The following is a 21,664-nucleotide window of genomic DNA, read 5'->3' on the forward strand; positions in this document are numbered from 1 at the left end:
TCATTTTACCTTTGTTGGAGAATTTCTTTAGTGGTGGGACCAATTGAGTTTTCCCAGTTTCTGTTTAGCCCTGGTCGCGTGGAAGAGTTTGGCAAGTGTCTGTTCAAGATGGGTCATAGTTTGTTTCACCTTTTCGCTTGCCATTGCTAATATAGTAGTTGAAACTTGAAATTTTTTAGATCAAAGGATAAGAGGACAGGAAGTTCCCATAGGTCTGTTAAGAAATTTATACGACAAATTTCGTGTATTAAAATACAAAAATTATTACAAATTGTATTTTTGAGAAATGCAAGTGATATTAACCTTCTTGTAATTGCAAAATTGAAAAACTCCTCTGACTAATGATCTGAATATTTGAAAACGATGGCGCACGTGGTTTCAATCCTAGTCTTCGAGAATTTGTTGAAAATTTGATTTGTCGAGATTTAACTTGATCAGCACTTAAATTTCGAGGCTTGGACTTGAACTTGAATTTGATTTGATTTGAAGAAGAATTTGATCTTCTTGGACTTGGTTTTAACCTGTTCGATTCGAAGAAGATTTTGATCTTCTTGAGGTTCACCGGATTTAGGCTTGAGAGGATTTCTTATCTTCCTCCGACTTTGAAATTTCTTCATCACTTCATGATTGCCTTATCTACTTTCACTTCTTCCTTGATTTTCCCCTTCTTCTTATGGACCATTGGTCCTATTTATAAGGGAATTTTCATGACCAATTTTGGTAACCACTCAATAATCTTTAATTAAAAAGAATAACTGAGTAATTATGATTTTATTTTATTTTTTTATTTATTTAAAAGGTGAGATGGGCTTTTGGATTTTATGAACTTTAGTAGACTTAAATTTAATTGGGCTAATGATTTAAATTGACCCAATCCATTTTTTTTTATGTCTTTTTAATTCTATTCCAATATTTTAATATGTTCTTTGTTTATTACTATCGCGGAAATCCCTCTAGAAATCATGATTTTGGGCTCAGAAAACAACCAAATGAACACCACTAGACTCAAGCTTGACCCAAATCTTTCCTCCACTTTAGTTGTTCCAAGTTCTCTCAAACCCCACAAAAAGGAATGAATGGTGGTGGTACTTGCAAGAGTAATAAAAAGAATAAGCAACAATCATTGAAAACTCTCTCTCCCTTCCCCCCCCCCCACCGCCAGTTGCTTCCCTTTCTTTCCTTTTCTCTCTTGCACACAACACATATACACCATCTAAAATGGCTATAGTGATAGAGGATATATAGATTGGATATTAAGTCACTTAACTGGGCCAACAATAAGGTAAATGGGCTACTTAAAAGACCAAGGCAAACTTAATAACAATTGGGCCAAGGCTCACATATTCATCAACAACAAATCCAACTCCAACTTGGACCATCACAAAGTGTCGATCGTATTCGAGTCGTGCCAAGTATATGGTGTCAATATATTATCCGTCAAATATTTTAAATCATCACCTGAATTTAATGGGTATGAAAACTCAACAAATCTCCACCTTGATACCCAATCAATTTACAAGCAAACAAAACGCAAATTTAATACTTGCATAATCAAGGTAACCAATAAAATTGGTATCACAGGCCTTACCTCGTGTTTCCAACCTGAAAGACATACCATACTTACTCTATGTACTCACCAGAGCTAAGGTCGAGAACAACAAAGTAGAAGCAAATATTCACAGCAATCAATCAAGAGCAAATAAACATGCGATGACGATATAATATAGGATAACACATACAGATCTTTTCAAAAAATCACGTTGACATTGAACAATAGATTAACACCAAATTAATCAACAGATGGCCAACACAAATGTAATAAATGAATAAATGACGCCACGAAAGGATCTCACTGCACTATCATATCCCATTCCATGTTGCTCACACCTCGAGAAAACATATCTCCTCTCATCGCCCACCATGCTCTCTAAACTGATCACTCAACTTACGTCTAACTGGTTAATCACAATAGATCGTAAGTCCATGGGATAATCCTTTATCACCACATCACTTTTCCCAACTTACATGGATAATGGGTCTCCACCTAACAGAAGTGATAGAAGTGTCTCTCTCATAAAAAGAATAGAAGAAAGAGCCAGTTACTTCACTACACTCGCAAAGATAAAGAAGATAACCTTACATGACTGCCTCACCAAGGGAAGATTTAGGTGGTGGCCAGCTAGGGCGTCTGCCCTTGCTGGATTCGTAAGGGAGAATTTTTTTTGTTGATAATAGATAAAAGTTTTAGGTTATATGACTGGTAGTTTATTCTCTTTTCAAATTCCTCTTTTACCTAGTTGGTTAGAGCTTGCATTTATATATTGTGAGTTTTGGGTTCGAGTCCTTCCCGTCCATTTCATTTTGCAAAATTTTTATTTGTACAATATTTACCAAAATTAATTCCCTAAGAAAGAATTCAAACCCATGACCTCTAGTTAGGATGATTGGAAGTTTAAACATCATGGCAATGGTTGAATTTTGAATTTGAATTTGAATTTAACAAAATAATATATGTTATGACTCTAGGCGAGTCAATGACTTTTTTTTTTGGTTGGTTTTTGTCATTTTAAATATTTTATGCTTTAATAATTTATAAGATATGACTTATGAGTATTGAGTTTTAATTTGTATTTTATTTGAGAATTTGAAAATTTGTCTACTGTGAATTGTGATATTAAAATTTAATTTGAGTATCGTGAAATGTGAATATGTGATTTATGAAAATTGAAAATGAGAAATTGGTAAATTTATAATTTGTGATGAATTGGTGTTGAGAAGTGGAAATTGAAATTTTAATTATATTTTAAAATTAATTGTAATTACGTTTAATCTTTAATTAACTTTCAATTATCATACTGATTATCAAATGATTTTTTTTTCAACTGAATCTCAATCTAGTTCTTATAGTGGTGTATCTAATCTCTCAACTACTTTTAGTCAAACAAACAATTTGTTAAGTATTGATAACACAAAGAAGTCTTATGTGTCATGTAATTTATATTATTTCGGATTGTATTGAACTATAATATGATATAAATGTACGATTTTTATGTTTTAGTGCACTTACATATAGATCGAAGAATTTTTAATATTATTTAATTTAATATTAATAAATGACATCGCTAGACGGCTGTTGACTATCGATAGTCAATGGTCGCTCTAACTGAATCAAAGTCCTGGATTCAACCCTGTGCCTCACACAATCTCACAAACCACATAGGCTCACAAAGATAAAGAAGAAAACGACTGTCCAACTTTCTTCTAACTACCACACTCTCAAACCACTCACAGAGCAAAAGGAGTACGTCACAAATCTCAACCCACTATGCATACAAACACATTACACAAAGTAATAAGATCACTCTGATTCATGCAGTTACGCACATTAAACAAATTGAACGTGTAACATATCAAAGCTATAGAATTAAGCAATCACACACATGTAGAAAGGATTACAAACAGATGTACAATATAGTAACTAGGTTTCTTCTCAATAAACCTCACACAGGTCATCACTTGACCCAATGACACATTCGCCCCACATCTCTTCTTATCTTTCTTTTTATTATCATTTCTAGGACAATCTATTTCATCATGTTCAAAATTTACCACAATTAAAACACATTTTACTTTTCACATTTGCCTTAGACCTATACATGCCATCAATACAAAATAATGACCACAAGCAAAGTATAGACATAATTCACACAGAATAGTCAAACTAATTTTCCTAAAGTCACATGCAATTCTAACAGTATAGAAAATGTTTGCAACAAATTCACAAAGAATTTAAAGCAAATAATTCCAAGATCTAGCAACAGATAATGGTTACCCCAAATCTAACGTTACCCCGCACGATGGTTCTAATGCGAAAAATAAATAATTACCCTACACAATAGTTTTAACTACAATAATAAAATGTAAAGAACACGATACCAAGCGGACCACACTTGAAGGTCTGTAAATATCGTGAGACGCGAATTCACCACTGTAAGATCGTCACTATTCGCCCTAAAGCTTTCGGTAATCATAAGAACACAAAACAGCACCCAAATGACCAAGGACAAAATCGTTCAACTTTTACCGTATTGCTCGAAACTGAAATTTGACAACATTGTAGGGTCCATCTCATCATCGGCAATATTCTGCCTGTTGAAGCCCTCGCCAGCATCTCCACACGTCGACGTTGACTACTCAGGCCATGCGCCACTTCCCCGACAGTGCCTCTGCTAGAATAGTCCACTAATGGTGTCCGTTTCTCCAACCGGCCACTGGTTTGATAGGAAAACACCAAAACAATTTCGACATTTTTTTATTTTAAATCCTAGATTTCTGTCCAATTTTCTGCCTGGTTTTTGAGCCTCAATTTCTACCTTTTCCAAACATTTTTTGCCCCTCCAAAATTACAAATTTCTCATCAACACAAGCTCTGATACCATTTGTCATGAAAATCCCTCGAGAAATTCGGGCTCAGAAATAACCAAAAGTACACCACTCAACTCAAGCTCGACCCAAATCTTTCCTCCGCTTTAGTTGCTCAAAGTTCTCTCAAAATCCACAAAGAGGATGGATGGTGGTGGTACTTGCAAGAGTAGTAAGAAGAATAGGCAGCAATCATGGAAAACTCTTTCTCCCTTTCTCCCCCAAGCCAGTTGCCTCCCTTTCTTCCTTTCTCTCGTTTTCTCTCTTGTACACAACACACACACCACCTAAAACGGCTACAGTGATAGAGGATATATAGATTGGATATTAGGTCACTTAATTGTGCCAACAATAAGGTAAATGGGCTATTTAAAAAATCAAGGCAAACTTAATAATAATTGGGCCAAGGCTCACATAACCATCAATAACAAATCCAACTCCAACTTGGGCCATCCAAAAGTGTCAATCGTATTGGAGTTGAGCCAAGTATATGGTGTCGATATATTATCCGTCAACTATGTTAAATCATTGCCTGGATTTATTTGGTATCAAAACCCAACAATTACATTGATAATCCATAACAAGACAAGAAAACTCACTAGGTGTGGCTTAGTATAGTCAATATTATCAATAGTAAATAGTTGATAATATTAAATGTATATAGAATAGAATACAAGACCCTATCAATCAAACATGATGAGAAAGAGTGTTTGCAACATCTCGGTGATACTAAGAAATCGGCTACTAGAGGAATTAAAATTAAATGCAATTTGATAGAGAACAATCTGAGTTTTATTTCCTAAAAATGAAAGAATACAAGTGATGAATTATAGTTTTCTTATAGCTACATATTTAACAGTTACACTTCATTAACTAACCATCCTCTCACCTCTGTAACTAACTAATAGCTGTGTTAATAGCTTCAACTACTTAACCTTCCTTTCACACTCTTTTTGTGATCTTGTATCCAGAAGTCTTCTATGTAACACCCGAAGCTTCCTAAAACTCTTATATCCAAACTGTAACTTGTGATCTTTCCCATTATTATGTATACTACCAAAAATGAGTACTCACACTTTTCCTTGAACAAGAGTTAGTATGCTGAACCTTCTTTCGCGATTCTCAGGAAAGCTTGTTGGACTTGAAAACCAAGAAAGCATTAGACTATTGAACTCTTCCAAAACATCCTCTTTGAGAGTTTCACATATCTTTGACTTCTTCAGTTTTGATCTTCATCTTCATCTAGAGAGATAATCTCGCGCTATAGGCTCCTCATAGACTATTGACTCTTGACTCGCTATTGAAAAATTTACTAGATTCGGATGTTACCATAAAGATGTCGAACACTGTAATTTTTGTTGGGCGTGGAAGCTCCAATAACACACGTTGATTCCAAACTGAATTTTAAAGAACGAGATTTAATGGTAATATTGAAGTAAACAAGATTACACCACGAAAAAAGGTTTAAATTTTTGAGATGAACAAAACTCCTAGATTTAAAATCCGTCTACACGAAATGAACTAGCCGAATCTCCTCAACACAGTAACCACTTCATATAGACCAAACACTCGTCCTCTGCTTGACATCCATAACTGACGTCCAAACCCAATATTCGGGTTTCCAACTCCACCAAGGAATAAATGTTGATCACACAAGGCCGAAGCACACCCTGTAGCAAGAACAACCGTATGCTTGATCAGAAGACCCCTTGCTGGAACTATCGCCTTCAACATCCACAGAAGCATCCCAGACATTGCTGACACCACGTTATCTACGCTTGATGAGTCCTATCCCAGCAACTGAACACAATGTACCTGCTAAAATTGGTGGTAAAGTGGAATCACCAACACTCTCCTTAGCAGTGTTCTGAACCGACTCAGAGACCAATCCAAGAAGTTCTGTACCAAACTGAACTTCCACCACGATATTAAACTTGTCCAAATGTCTCCTAACATGTTCTGCATTCCCCTGCAAAATGTACAACTGGGATCTTTTTCGTCCCTCCAATACAACCCGAACTCCCTTTCGGACCTTCAAGACTCTACCTCCTCGAAAGAATTTATACGCTTTTGCATCCAAGGTACCCAACGAAATGAGATTCCTTTTCAGGTCAGGAACATGTCGAACCTGATCAATTATTCTAAATGTTCCATCCCGAAGCTTCAATCTGACTCGACTCCACCTTGCTGAACAGCCTCATATGTCTGAAATAAATTTCTATCGTAACACGTATGGTGCTAACATGCGGAATCAAGAATCCACTCCTCATCAGGTCTAGATTCCACATCATATGCTACGGTCAACAGCATATCTCCACCATCTGAAAAATCCTCAACTACATTGGTTTCGTCTGAAGTCAAAGGTTGCGCTCCACGATTTGCAGGTAAATCACCTCTAGCCTACAACATATCATAATCCTTTCGAATATGTCCCTTTCTTTTGCAGTAGTAACAATGCACATTGGTAAAGTTGACTTTCGATCTGCCTCTCCGTCGACCACCTTGAGATACAAGAACATCCCCATCCCTTGATGTAGCTCCAACCAAATACTTCATCTTCTCGTTTTAGTGCAAAGCATCATAGACATCGTCTATAGTTAAAGTATCTCGGCTATACAAGATGGTGTCCTGAAACGACGCATAAAAACTAGGCAGCGAGCACAACAGGATCAAGGTAAGATCCTTTTCATCATACTTAACGTCCAACGTTTTCAAATCTTCAACTATTTCCTTGAACACGACAATGTGATCTTCCAATGATCATCCTTCTACCGTACGATAGGAATACAGTTTCTATTTAAGAGCCAGTTTACTGGTAAAACTCTGAGTCATAAATAACTGCTCTAGACTCACCACAAAGCAGTCACCGTCTTCTCCTTTAAGATATCCTGCAGAATGTTGTTGGATAAATGAAGATGAATTAATGACACATCCTTCCGATCCTTCCGTTGTTTCTCCTCCATTGTCTAATCACCTGGCATCTTCTCAGAACCCAGCAACGCATTATCCAAATCCAACTGCGTTAGAATAGCCCTCATCTTTACTTGCCACAAAGAAAACCTTATATTGCAAGCCAGCAGTGGAATGTCTTACCTCATGGTAGTCATCTCTGAAAAAACTTCAGTCAATCCACAAAAGAAGAACCAAGCTCTGTTACTACATGTTGAGCACAGAAGCTCCAATAACACAAGTTAATTCCAAATCAGATTTTAAGGAACAAGATTTAATGACAATATTGAAGTAAACAAGATCACACCACGAAACAAGGTTTAAATTGTAAAGAGGAACAAAATGATTAACGCAGAGGAACAGTATTTACTAAATCAACAATATAGAGAATACAAAGCAATCTAGCAATTGACTTTTATCTGTTACATCTAATAAAATTGACAAATGAGTTGTATTTATAGGTCAAACCTAGAAGAGTCCTAAAAGGTAAGAAAATATATTACAATTAGGAGACACAATTTCAACAGGATTTTGTTTGCTTATTCAACTTAGTTTCCTTGAAGTCCTAGGTTAATATTCTCCTAGTCCAAATCAAATACGCCTCTTCAAAAGACTCCTATTTGAGTCATACTCCTAACAATTCTAACATACTTCCCCATTGAAATCTTTTCGCAAAACACCAATATTAAGCCTATTAATCCAAACAGCAGTCCTTAAACAGCAGTAGTGGATAGTGATCATAAAGATGTACATGATACGTGCAACCACATCCAAGCAACAAAATTATTAGTAGCACCTATATATATTTCCCTTTTCAAAATAGCCAAATGGAATGAATTAAGTAAAGTATTGTTCCACCAACCTTTGTACCAATCAAATGATCATATGTAAATCCATTGCAAGGAATGACACCAGCCTCCCAACACATTTCTCACAGCAGATTGCACTGTCTCATGGGAGCCTCAAGTGCCACTTTCTTTTTACCACATGTAGATTCATTCACCTACAGCCCCCCCTCTCCCAGCTATCGTGTACATACAGTGGCGAGGCACCCAGCATTCAGGCAGCTTCCACTGCCTAACAGCCGGGCTCAGGCACTTATCTCTGTTACAACACGGTGAAACTAAAAGGTTCGAATGAAGAGAAAAAATAATAAGTATTCGATGAACATTCTTTGTCGAGAAGGATAAACCCAAGGCACGCAAACCTAGCAGAGATCCTGGCACAAAACCTGTGAATGTGACGTAAGGGGGGTTCTTTATATCTTTGTATACTAATCAAGGAAAGGAATGGATGACTATTGGTACATCAACTCAGTACCAGACTTGGATGACTCTGAAAAGCCTTTGGCTCGTACATTCAAGAATGACGAGCATGAGGCTGCCTTAAGGAACGACCCCGAATCCATTCCATAGGATGGAATGGTCGGGTCGGGGAGCAACACTAGAACGCTGACCTCCCTAAGTCCTTAGTCTATCCTCTGCCTCTCTTGTTCTCTAGTTATCGTTCTTTTTAACTCACTACATCTCTTTACTCTTGTTAAAAATTCATTGACGCTCTACTCGTTCCAATACGCCATCCTCGGGACGAAGCTTTGAGGAGGAGATGATGGAGAGAGGTTAGAAAGGGCTTCACCAAAATCATATAGGTTGGTGATGTTAGGTCTGCCATGTGCAGAGCCGCCACTGGAGTCTTGCGAGAGAGCAGCGGCCAATGAGTAGACTATAATGCAGTCATAATAGGACACTTCTTGCTTCGTGCATGAAAGTGCAGTTTGGTGCTGTAAACTAGGAAACATTGAGATTAGTATTGTTTTTGATAAATCTGAAGTCAGACTTCGAGAATTTGTTTTGTGCTACATCAAAATCAAATACAAGCTTTCTGAAAGTATTTTTTGTTTGAAAATAACCATAGTAGTAGTTTTAGTTTATATTGATTATATGCTAGCGGGTGTCATAAATATGCAGGAGAATTGATAGTTCCGAGTGGGTTTCCAGTTGATAATGTAGTAGTTAACTAATTGGCTCCCATTGTTCTTACAGCACTATACTCACTGTGTAAAAAAAAATAAAAAATATATATGAAATATATATATATGCTATTGTTAATAATGTTCGCTATAGTTTAGTCCAGCAGCATTTCTACTCAGAAGAAAGGAGGGCAACCTAGAGTTGGAGTACACCAAATCGAGAAAAATATAAAGTTGTGTTTAATTGATTTTAGCATGTTAAACCCAAAATAGAGACTGATTCCAGCAGGTCAAAAAACCAAAACATGTTTTAATAGAATCAAATTTCCCTTTACTATAAATGCCACACACTTTTTTTTTTTTTTTTGGCATAAATAGCAGGAAAATATACGCTAAAGAGACCTCTCAATGCACAATCAGGAGAGAAGTTATGGCTACGATGAAGATAAAAGGAAACTGCCATCTACTGCGTCTTCAAATAAGAACCAACTTGTTACAACTTGCTTTGCTGAGAACTAAAATATGACACGTCTCAACAAAAGCCGTCCGCAGAGAACCTAACAAAATTGGCAATAGATACAGTGAAAAAGAAGTGCCTGATGTCTTCTGCTTGCTAGTGGTACATCGCAAAGGAGGCAATTTCTTGGCAGATTAGATTTGGTAGAAGTAATACCAATCAAAGGTATTGCCGAAGGCTCTCACCGCTCAGTGTTTCCATTTCCTTCAGAATCTCTTGTGCAAGAGATTTGACAGGCAACTCAACATCCTCGAGCAATTCACCAAGGAAGGGGATTGTTTCGGGCAAAAATGCCAGATATTCTTCTTTCAATTTCTCTACAAGGTACTGGACAATTCTGAGACCCAAAATACGGGGCCGTACATTTTCAGCACGAGTTTGCATCAATACCTGCATTGGAAGAATCCAAATTAGAAGGTAACATGGAGAATTAGAATGGTGTATTGGTTGATTACATTTTCCCCACAAGTTGACCTCTTACTCAACTATCAGAATACTTCGAACAAACTTGGGCCATCACCTTTCCGAGTAGAATTATAATGGTGGTGTTTGTGCAGAATTAGATATATGTCGGAATGGAATGGTTTTAGCATCAAATGAAGGTGGGATTGGTGTTAAATAAACATGGGATAAATGACGAGAACAGAACCAAAATCCCCATACTGATGGAGCCTAGAAGAGAGAGTCAAGATCCCCTCCCACCCTCTACTTGAATCCTTCCATTAATCATTCTAAGAGATGGATCTCAAAGCCAAAATAAGTTACTGCTAAGTTATATTACAAATCAAATTAGAACAATTAAACCTATCAGCCAACTAAAACAAATAGTAAAAGAGAGAGAGGAGAAGGATGTGAATTTATAAACGCAGCAATCAATAATTAGCAATTTATACGTGAAGGGATCAAGGTAAAATATGTTTTTCTTTTATGTTTTTAGATTTGCCTGTGGATCTAAAGATAGATAATACTAAAAATATGCAATATAAAGACAAACCAACGCCAGAATATCAGATTACTGGAAGGGTATATTTTGCAGACCTCATGATTCAGCGGCTTCCACAGAAGGTCAGAACCAGCAGTAACAGCCATCTGGCCAATACAGGCAACCAACAAATCATCCACTTCCTTCACCGATGGTATGTCTGGATATAATTCTAAAGACACTGGGGGATCCACGACGAGTTGTGACACAATTGGTTTCAGAAGAACCTGAAATAAGAAATAGTACATTCACTCGAAAAGAAACAAATGAAGAAACTGCACCAGACTACGTAAAATATTGTTGATTTTAAAGTATACAGAAGTCAGTAGTCATGTTTGTTGCAATAAGATGGAAAAGAACAAAGAAGTCATTTAATCGGAAAACTACCGTTTCTTGAAGTCTCGTCTGACATATAGTGAGTGTGGGCAAAAATATGAAATAGTCCTAAATATGATCATTACTAGGGTTACGTAAATTGTCCTACATAACACAAAACCTCCCTTGGCACCTCCACCCCCAAACCAGAAACCAATACCCAACTCCAATCCCATAAAAATATATAATAACAAAATAAAACCATCCAGATCTAATAATTAATTAAAGAGCAAAAGCAACATTACCAGAAAGGAGGAAACACAATTGATCAGATTGATTGCTTCACTTTCAAATATGAGGGAAAAAAAAAGTTGATAAACAATCCACTTGCAGAAGCATCCAAGAAATGGCAAAATTTAATCCGCATAAGGCCCAATATTTGACACTATTTACAGTGCAACAAAGTTGTCAAGACATGGAGCAAAAGGGATTTAATAGTAAGATGCATCCTTGCCTGAAAATTGGATGAATCAAGAAATCTAAGGCTCCCAGTATCATAGAGAAAACATTTATGTAGAGATGATAAAATTAATGCCCTTAGATGCCACATTTCAAGCGACAATCCAACATCTCTGTCCTTCGAGTTATTGCTTGCTTCATGAAGCTTTGTCTTCTTCTTTCGAACCAGGCCTGGTTTTGTATCACCAGCATGAACAAGATACTGAACACAGCCATCGAGCAAGTACTTGAAGTAAGGCACAAATAGTGATCTGCAATGAAATGAAAACCATTGAATCATACAAAGATTTATGAAACATACAAGGATATGAGATAAAACATTCACATTCTAAATAAAATAATTGCTTTGGGTTAAAAAACAAAACCAACGATGACACGATTCCTTAAGTAGCCACAAGGTTCATGCAAATGATGGCATGAGCCTACAAATTTAATTTCCGAGTGACAAATATAAAATCCAATGGGGCCAAGATGGATGGTGAAGCAAGAATAGCAAGACTTTCTTTTCCCAGGTGGCAGATGGGGATTGGGGATTTTTGGAGAATCCATGAGATAATCGATATCCCCTCCTGGTGACAAACATTCAGGCGGGATAATTTTAACAAATCCTACAAATACGTATCACTTAATAAATGATTTTAGATCTTTTTAAAAATTGTTGCCATTCAATATCTCATTCACATAACATCCTCATTTTATGTGGCATTTAATTCTTATATTATGTGGAAAACTGATATCCATGTCAACAATGTAACCATCACGCCCATTACACATCACTTTGGTCTCAAACATTAGAATGTCAGGACATGAAATAAAATGTCTATTCGTCTCAAATTCCCACAAATCAAATTTTGGAATACTAGCTTACTTGCAACGATAACCATTAACGTAGATTACTTTCAAGAAACCTACATGGCGGACCAAAAGCTCTATCGGATAAATCAGTAGCTAACTCACCGATGGTTTTCAGCAAGTTTGTTGACCAATGCATAGAAGGAAATTATACGATTAATTGTTTGTCCGGGAGTATATTCACTATCTTCAACATCTGAACTAGACCATTCAATACTCTTGATGAAAAGAGGCCTGAACATAGTCTCGGTTAGTTTCATGGTCAGGGTAACAGTCGCACTTAAGACATTTTTCTCAACAATAATGATATTTTTAATTGATGCAGGGTGCTGGCGGCGAAGATCAAGTGCTAGCAAGCACAAGTCAAAAATCTTCGTATAATAGGCACCAATAGATGATCTATCCATCGAATTAACCAAGTTGCCTAGCATTTCAAAAACAATTGATAAACTTGACTCCCCAGATTTTGCAGCATCAGAATATATTCCCAGCACTGGTGGGAGCAAAAGCCGAACCTGAACAAAATCAAATATCAAGAGGAAGTTCCAACATTAGTAATTTATTTTATCAGAAAAGTATGCTGAAAAAAATAAAATAGGAAGCATTTGGGAAAGTTACAGGGATTCTATCAGTAATGAGCTTTCGCACGACATCAGCTTTCAATTTTAACTTTGGCTCAGTGGTGGAAACATAAAGCGGATGCAACACAATAAGTCCTAAAATATCTGCCATATATGGGTTGAGAAATCCACCAAGCTTATCAACAACTGCCTCTAAGGTGAGAAGGATAGAAATGGAGAGGGTGTCCTTCAAATTTGATGATCCAGTAGTCCTGTCCACAATCCTTTTGGTTTCTGCAGCCACAGAAGGGACATCACGAGATTTCCTTACCACACATCCCATGATACCCGGAAGTTCAGGCAGAGCCTTCGGCCCAAGTACATTAATCAGTGCACCAGTAGCATGAAGGCAACGAGAAGAGAGAGAAGAATTGTCTGAACAGATTCTTCTGCTAACAGATCCAAGGCACATGCTGAAGACTGAATCATGTGACGGGAATTTGTTGGCCAAAACTTCCAGTGCTGATACAGCTGCCAGTTTCAGTGAAGTACTTGAGTCATCATCAGGGCAATCAACTAATTTTAATATTTCCAAGCACAAGTTATTAAATGACTCCAGAGAAGTCTCATCGAGATGAAGCCATAAGCTCCTTATGCTTGAAACTAGTCCTCTTTTCTCAAGCTTTGCATTAATGGTAATGGAATCCTTCACCGTCTCACACAGAACTCCAAGAGCCTGTTGCACATGAATACAAAAATAAATAAATAAAAGATTAGAACTCCTGCAAATTGATAATTAAAGCAAAAATTCCTAAATCAGAAAAGAATGTGCAAGTGCAAAAGAGAGTCACAGAGACAGTAACATTATGGGCCACATATTTTTTGACTAAGAAGCCTTAAATCATTTTAATAAAAAGTAAGAGGTTTCAGAAAAAATCCCCATTCAATGGAGGATCTATGCTATCTTGAACGGCCAGAAGTTTTAGCAATTTCTGTTTGCTCGAAACTGCTCCCATTCAAGACAGACAGGAAGCAAAAGGACTGTCTTTTACCTTCTTTCTCACGCTCCTATCAACGTGGCCAAGTAAATTAATGATGACAGAGAAGTAGGTTGCTGGTAGCAGGCCATTAGTAACAGTCTTTAAAACAGCATGGAAATACTCCTTCAGTTCTTTCCTGATGACAGAGGGAAGACTAATATGCTTTCTTTTCGAGTTAATCAGTTGTAGATGAAAGACAACTTGCTCCATGAGTGCACCAACAGTAACCTGCATATTCATTTTAGCTGTAGTTAAATAAACCCAACTTCAGAACATTCTGAATTTTCATAAATAGATTAGAATTACTTTTAGCAACATGGTCTCATTGAATAGAGTTTCTAAAAGAATTTGGTTTTTTACACTCATCCACTCGATTAGGACCAGGTCATCAATCTAGGTACTTCAACATTAAACAAATGATATGATCATCTCAATGGCAAGATTTCTCTGAATGGCTCCAAATTAAAAACCAAGGCTGGTGAGGAGTTTGGTAGGAGGGGAAAGAAAGTAAAAGAACTTCCACAAACAAACACATCCAAGCACCTGCTACAAACAAACACGTCCAAGCACTTGCAGCCTCCTTAAAGCTACTGGATATCTCAGAATAGATAGCAAAGCTTGCAAATAACTAAAAATTCCATTTATTTTTTTTTTTTGGGCAATCGCCTCATGCCATAATAGGAGTAGTTCACCACCCCCTTTACTATAATTCCACTGCTCTTTGTGAACAAAAGCTACTTTATATCTACAAAGACATCTCCCAACCATCTAAGTCATCAATCCCTTCATTTATCCTCAATTGATGCCACCTCCACTTGTAGGTGTATATCCTCACATCCTAATTTACACACTTCAATGAGGCTATAAAATCAATATTAAAAACTTCACTTCCCAGTGCTTACCAACTGATAGAAAGTTTAAAACAAGGCACGGATGGTTCATACCTGAATCTTGTTCAAATCTTCTCCGGAATCAAGCTTGTAAGCAATTTCAGGATCTCGCAGCTTGTCTGAAATGAATTGCACAGCGGCCAGGATCACCAGAACCATATCTTCACTCAGATTACTGTTTCCAGTTTTCTGAAGCAATGAAACTACAGAAGGAAGCCATATTGTGCATGAATATTGCTCACATAGCTGAAGAGCAAATACATACTCCCACTGTCTATTGATGATACTGGTTAATTGATCCAAGGAAGGGTTGCTGCTAAGACTAAATAAGCTCTTCCTTGAGACTAATGAATGGAAGAGGAGGAAGAGCAGAGAACCCAAACTATCAGCTTCTCCAAGGGTCCTGTGAAGCAACCTAGTCAGAGAAAGTGAAAGCCATATAACCAAAACAACAGATGAACTATTTATACCTCAATATGTGCACAATAATGGGGAGCCTCCTTTGTTCCACAACTTGAGGCAGTATACTTACGAAAATCTGAGAGGAGTTCTGAACAAGGTCAGGATTAATATGCAAAAAATCCAAACAGAAGCGAGAGATCACTCACATAGTGCACCAGAAAACACTTGAATAGTGCAGAAACCCCATGCCAACAAAAGAAAACTTAGTAAGAATATTACCTGAAGAAATTTCTCTGCATTGTCAGTCCTAGATATCCAGCATGGTACAACCGCTGATGTAAGGTCTTCAAACACATGTTGCGAATAGCTATCCCACTACAGAAAGATCAATTGATTAATTTAGGGCTCAAAAATACACAGCTTAAATGACGAAGTGGGCTTAAAATCTCAGAGCTAGTGCATAAGAAGCCAAGATTTGCTGCAGCAGTCACTTAATGCAAACCATCAGCAACATAAACAGGATAATAGTAGAATGTTAGCATTCGTTAAAGAGCAACGCCCAATTGCTTCAAAGGCAAATAATGATGGAATCTAGAAAAGAATCAAATGTTGATATCTTCACAGAGTGCATACACACAAGCACAATTATCAAATGAAGTCAAGAAAAAGAAAAAGAATTCTTCAGGTACACATCCACGATAACACCCAACCTGTGTAACAGTAGATTCCCCTATCACAGTGATGATATCCATTGTGTAGTCCAAAACTTTGTCGGGTATAATTTTGGTAAGAATTGTAAGTAACGAGAAGACATGATTGCGGGTAATCGCATCACTTGTAGAGCGGGCATAATTGACTAACAATTCCAAGTCAAAATTCTGAACAATGTCACCCTGACATAAAACATGCATTACTTGCGATCAGAAGAAGAGAAGCCCCATAATACTTGAATCATGACAGGATACACGTCAATAAATATTAGAGAAAAAGTTAGAGAAAACCTTTCCCGGAATATCATTTACAAGGGAAGCACTGATATCTTCCAAAGTAGATAGCAGAGTCTGCTGAATATAAGCGGCAGTGTCAGATAAAGTCTGAAGAGTACCAGATGAAGTTTCATGCTTCGTATCTTTGTCAGTAGTCTTGTGCGGCCACTCGTTATTCATATATATCATGCGAAGAAGCTTAAATAATGGACCCAGTAGTGAAGATCTACAAACATATAATTGGAAATCATCAGCTTCAAGAAAGCAAATGTTCCAAATTTTTGGGTTTAAGTAAATGAAAACACATCAATTTAAAGATCACAATCACAGTAGAACGTACTAAATCTGCATTCAAAAATTATTGCAGACCTGTTCTCTATGTTCTTCTTCAGGAGCAATACGTCAAGTAAGGAGCTCACAAGTAGTAGTGTATTTTCTCTGTGTTGTATTAAATTATACGGATCAGGATTCTGGTAATTGTGTGCTCCCTTTCTCTTCTTCCCATGAGCTAACCCAACTGAGCAGTGATTCTGACCCAAAATTGAATTAAGCACCCGATCAACCATTGCAGAGTTGATCTGCAAGATCAGAATTGACTTATCAAGTTATTTATTGTTGAGGAAACTGGAAAAGGAAGTAAGAAAATAGTTTTTCCAGTGTTACAGAAATTTCCATGACCATTGCTTTTTGGACATCAGCAAATATCTCTGTATTACATCACAAGAAAAAACATACAAACACCAATAAACACAGAAGGATAATCACGTAGAATAAAATTACCTTGTCCACATCACTTTATAGGGGTAAAAACTCAAAAAAATAAAAAATAAAAATGATGACTGGCATAGAGACCCTCAGGACCTTGGGTTATCATCAATCTTCTCTAAGTTAAAAATTTTAGTGTTTGAACTAGCCACCAATCTTTGTAACTGCCAAAGTCTCTTCTCAACATGTGGCTGGAAATAAAAGGCCACCAGAGGTGGACATACAACATTAAGGTTTTAATACCCCAAAAGCTGCTTTGCCGATGGAGGCATTGTTCTATGTCCCAACTAAACAGGTACCCATTTTAAATCACCCATCCACCAAAAATAACATTGTCCAATCCAATTTCTGAATATCAATATTACGGAATGATACATATGTTGCAACTAGTGTTTATTTGATATCACACATCTGTAACAGAAAAAGTTGCACCCTAACAATCAGAATAAGTTTCTAGGAGAACTGGTTTTATGTTAAAGAGGCTATACATTGATAACAAATTATCATTTATTTTGTCATCTCAGAACAATAATTGGAACATCAACCTCAAGTCATCCTTAAACGATCTCTGAGCAAGACTATTTAAGTGTCTGTAGTAGAAGTGTAAAATCTAATAAAGTTTCAAGTATCATGAAATGTGATGTTACAACACCATAACAGACATCATGACAAGAAAGGATAAGAAGATATTTCACAAGCAAGGGACAGATGCACACTTGGACTTGAAAACTATAACATACAGACGGATGATAGCAAGAACTTCCTACAGAAGGCGAGTGTGCTATAGGTTAAATACCATTATAACACTACAATAGTTCAAAAATAATTCAAGAAAGACCATATAAGCAGGTTTGGTAGTGAACAGAATCAATGTTGTTCTCTCTCACGTACAAACATTTGTCCAACAGATTCAAACATAGCTTAGAAGTAGGCAATCGAACAAGAATCTGGCATAAAATTATCCATAGGAATAAACAAAGTAACAGAGAAGACAACCAACATTTGTCCAACAGATTCAAACATAGCTTAGAAGTAGGCAATCGATCAAAATCTGGTTAAAATTATCCATAGAAATTAAAAAAGTAACAGAGAAGACAGCACAAACATGAATTCGCGTCAAGGCCTCTCTAGCTGCATTTTGTATATCACCCATGGCGCTCCGAAACAGAATCAAAATATTTTGAAAGATGAACTCCTGTTAAACCACAAGTAGAAATGAATTCCAGACACAAAATACTATAATGATATAAAAATATATTCTGCCAAATTCTAGTAATATATGATGTAAAACATAGAAACCATAAATTAAAGCACAATATTTAAATATTTAAGTTGCAGAAAGATTAGTATGTAGTTTTCTTCTTAGGAGATTCAGAACAGAAGACACCATCATAAAGAAAAATTATGCCACCCATATATTGGCTATCATATAAAAATCCAATGTGCAACCATAATAGTTAGCATTTTAAAAGGATTTTGAAATGTGAAATACCCACTACACCTAATGTTATCAAAAACCAAGATATAAGATTAAGTGAAGAAGTTCTTAAGTACAAGTAAACCAATGTAGTTCCATGATTTAATCGATTTCATACTTGTTGTAGGTATAAACAATTAACTTAGAGTGAATTGACAAGCAAAAGACACAAATTCCAGGTTTTCAGCATTATTACTGGGACTTAGGTGAAAGGATGGCCCGGGGGACGTTGCAATAATATCAATAAAGATTATGGACAACTTATATTGACATAGTTATGCATTGTTTTACCATATTTATAGTTTCCATAGATAGATTACTGTATGTATACCATAGATAGATTACTGTAGGCATGTAATCTTTTTCTATATAATATAATGGAAGACATCCCAGACGGGGAGGACATTCAGCCAATTATTCTCATAGTACCAGTGCCATGCCTATAGTATCAATCGCTAAATCTTCAAATTCGTTCAATTTTTTTCTACCTTCGGTGTAGTCCGAGTTCATTGATTTCTGGGTGGCTTCTCGATTTTAGAGATTTTGGGTCGATCAAATTTTGGTCGAGATCTTCGTTGATTCAACAAATTTCGTAGTTTCCAGTCGCTCCTTCCAGCATTTCATGTCATCCAATCTCTGGTTGATGTCTTCTTCAGGGCGATCGTGTTCTCGGTGGTCGAAGTTCTATTTGCGATTCTCTAACATCTCTGCGTGTTCGATCAACGCCTTTGTGTGTTCTTGGCGTCTCGCGTTTCAGGCGTCCTGTGGGATAGATGCGATCTCTGTTTTGTGTGGGATGTTTAGGCAGCAACTGATTTTGTGGGTTGATTTGAGTTTGGGGACTGATTTTCTTGTTGGGCTGATTTTGGAATGAGTTGCCTTCGAGTGGTAATTAATTTGGGCCGCAGTCTGATTTCTGTTGGGGTTTGATTGAGTTTGGGCCTGATTTTTTTGTGGGCTAATTTTTGGAGTAGGAATTTTTTTTTTCTTTTTTTTTTTTTTTTGGTGAAAATTTGTTTGGACGGATATAATTTGTGATTTCCTCCACTAAAAAAAGCTCTGTCAATTGACATCTTTTGTGTTGAGTTCGCGAAAACATAATTATTCCATATGGAAATTTCAATTTAAGATGTTCTTAAAAGGAAAGGAGCTTTGGGGTCATATTAATGAATCCTCTAAAGCACCTGGGGATGCTAAGGATCTGAGTACATGGGACACGAAGGATGCTCGTATCATTTCTTGGATTTTGGGGTCTATGGAGACACACATGTTGAATAACTTACGCTCTTTCACTACTATTAAGAAAATGTGGGAGTACTCAAAGCGCATTTATTATCAAGACAACAATACACAGCAATCTCAATTGTAGTTAGAGGTTGCTAATTACACTAAAGGTAATCTTACTATTGGGCAATGTTATTCTTATTTTCAGAATTTGATGAGTGAGTATTCAGGGATAATTCATGCTAAGCTCCCTGCGACAGTCTTATCAGGACTACAAAAGGTTGGTAACACGATCAATTTTTTATGAAATTACGACCCGAATTTAAAGTGGTTCGAGCAGGTTTGTTGAATCATAATCCGGTTCCTTCGTTGAATGTGTCTAGGTGAACTCTTGCGCGAGGAACAACGGCTGGCTACTCAGGCTAACATGGGAGCTGATATATCCTCATCTGATGTGGTAACTGTTGCATATGCAACGAAGGACGAGGAAAGGATAAACTCCAATGTTTTTACTGCAAAGGATATCATCATATTGCTCGTACTTGCCCTTGAAAAGTCTACAATTACTGCAAACAACCAGGGCATTTCATCAAGAAGTGTCGTACATGACCTTAGAACCCCGTCTTCCACAAGCTAGCACCAATTAACCAAGTCTAACTACAAAAACGGTTCAACAAGTGATCGTTTCAGCCTTCTCTACCTTGGGCTTACAAGGTAAAGGTCCAGTTATTTCTTCTCCTTGGTTGGTTGATTCAATCATTCAAGGGCGTCAAATCATATAACAGGTAGTTCTGATTCCTTGCGCAACATTTGGCGCTATAATGGCACACAACACATTCAAATTGCTAATTTCAGCACCTTTCCAATAACTGTTGTTGGTGATGTTGGATCTTCTTTTGATAATATTTTTACATCTCCGAGCTAATCCACTGAATTTATTTTGATTGGTCAGCTGGTTGATAATAACTGTGGTGTGTTTCTCTCATGCTGATTGTCTTGTGCGAGATTAAGGGTCGGAGAAGGTGATTGTGAGAGGGCCTAAATTCAGACGATTATTCCCATTACAATTTACAATTCCTAGCGCTATGCCTTTGGCTTGTATTAATGTTGGGTTTAAACATGAAATTTGGCATAAGAGATTAGGTCATCGTATTAATTTAATTTTGTCTCAATTGTCGAAACATGGTTTTTTGGTAACAAAATCAGTTTCAGCTCTCCAATTTAACTATTGATTCTTGCAATCGGGTCGATAGATGCTTTATTCATAGTAATGTTTGGGGCATGGCACCCATCACTTCATATACTCATTATAAATATTTTGTTACATCTATTGATGATTTCAGTCGACCACTTGGATATATTTTCTTAGATCTAAAAGTGAGGTCTATACTACTCTTAAGACTTTCGTAGCTTACACGAGACTTACTTCTCTTCCAATATTCAAATTCTGAGATTCGACAATGGCGGGGAATATATGTTTCATGATTGTCAATCTTTCTTGCAATTAAAGGAGAATATCTCTCAATGATCGTGTCCGTATACTATTCAACAGAACAAGTTAGCTGAAAGAAAGAATCGTCACTTATTAGATATAATCCAAGTTTTACTCTTGGAATCTTCAGATCTGCCTAGATTTTGGGTCAAAGCCCTCTTTACAGCTGTACATTTGATTAATCGACTTCCTGCTCAACACTTGGGCTTCGACTTGCCTCATTTTCGCATGAATGATACACAACCTATCTATGACATATTGCGTACTTTTGGGTGTTTGCTTTGTTCATTTATCCCCTCATAA

The 21,664-nt window shown here is 36.8% G+C and overlaps 1 protein-coding gene across 3 annotated transcripts in view; it reads right to left on the bottom strand.

Moving 5' to 3' along the window:
• Positions 1 to 9,630: 9,630 nt before the first annotated feature.
• The window catches only part of LOC111391876 (uncharacterized protein At3g06530), a 38,252-nt gene continuing 26,218 nt past the window's right edge, over positions 9,631 to 21,664 (bottom strand). For 2 of the 3 annotated variants that reach the window (XM_023017153.1, XM_023017152.1), the window contains exons 27-39: positions 18,274 to 18,363; positions 16,773 to 16,981; positions 16,419 to 16,629; positions 16,128 to 16,310; positions 15,697 to 15,792; positions 15,486 to 15,565; positions 15,070 to 15,418; positions 14,138 to 14,353; positions 13,144 to 13,821; positions 12,631 to 13,040; positions 11,669 to 11,924; positions 10,896 to 11,066; positions 9,631 to 10,247 (exon numbers count right to left, since the gene is read on the bottom strand). In XM_023017153.1, coding sequence (XP_022872921.1) covers positions 10,017 to 10,247; positions 10,896 to 11,066; positions 11,669 to 11,924; positions 12,631 to 13,040; positions 13,144 to 13,821; positions 14,138 to 14,353; positions 15,070 to 15,418; positions 15,486 to 15,565; positions 15,697 to 15,792; positions 16,128 to 16,310; positions 16,419 to 16,629; positions 16,773 to 16,981; positions 18,274 to 18,363 — 3,180 coding nt within the window. In that variant the 3' untranslated portion in view covers positions 9,631 to 10,016. The remainder of the gene's footprint in view (positions 10,248 to 10,895; positions 11,067 to 11,668; positions 11,925 to 12,630; positions 13,041 to 13,143; positions 13,822 to 14,137; positions 14,354 to 15,069; positions 15,419 to 15,485; positions 15,566 to 15,696; positions 15,793 to 16,127; positions 16,311 to 16,418; positions 16,630 to 16,772; positions 16,982 to 18,273; positions 18,364 to 21,664) is intronic. The other variant, XM_023017154.1, reaches the window with a different exon arrangement.

This window comes from Olea europaea, unplaced genomic scaffold (genome assembly GCF_002742605.1).
Source record: "Olea europaea var. sylvestris unplaced genomic scaffold, O_europaea_v1 scaffold855, whole genome shotgun sequence".
Classification (NCBI taxonomy): Eukaryota; Viridiplantae; Streptophyta; class Magnoliopsida; order Lamiales; family Oleaceae; genus Olea; species Olea europaea.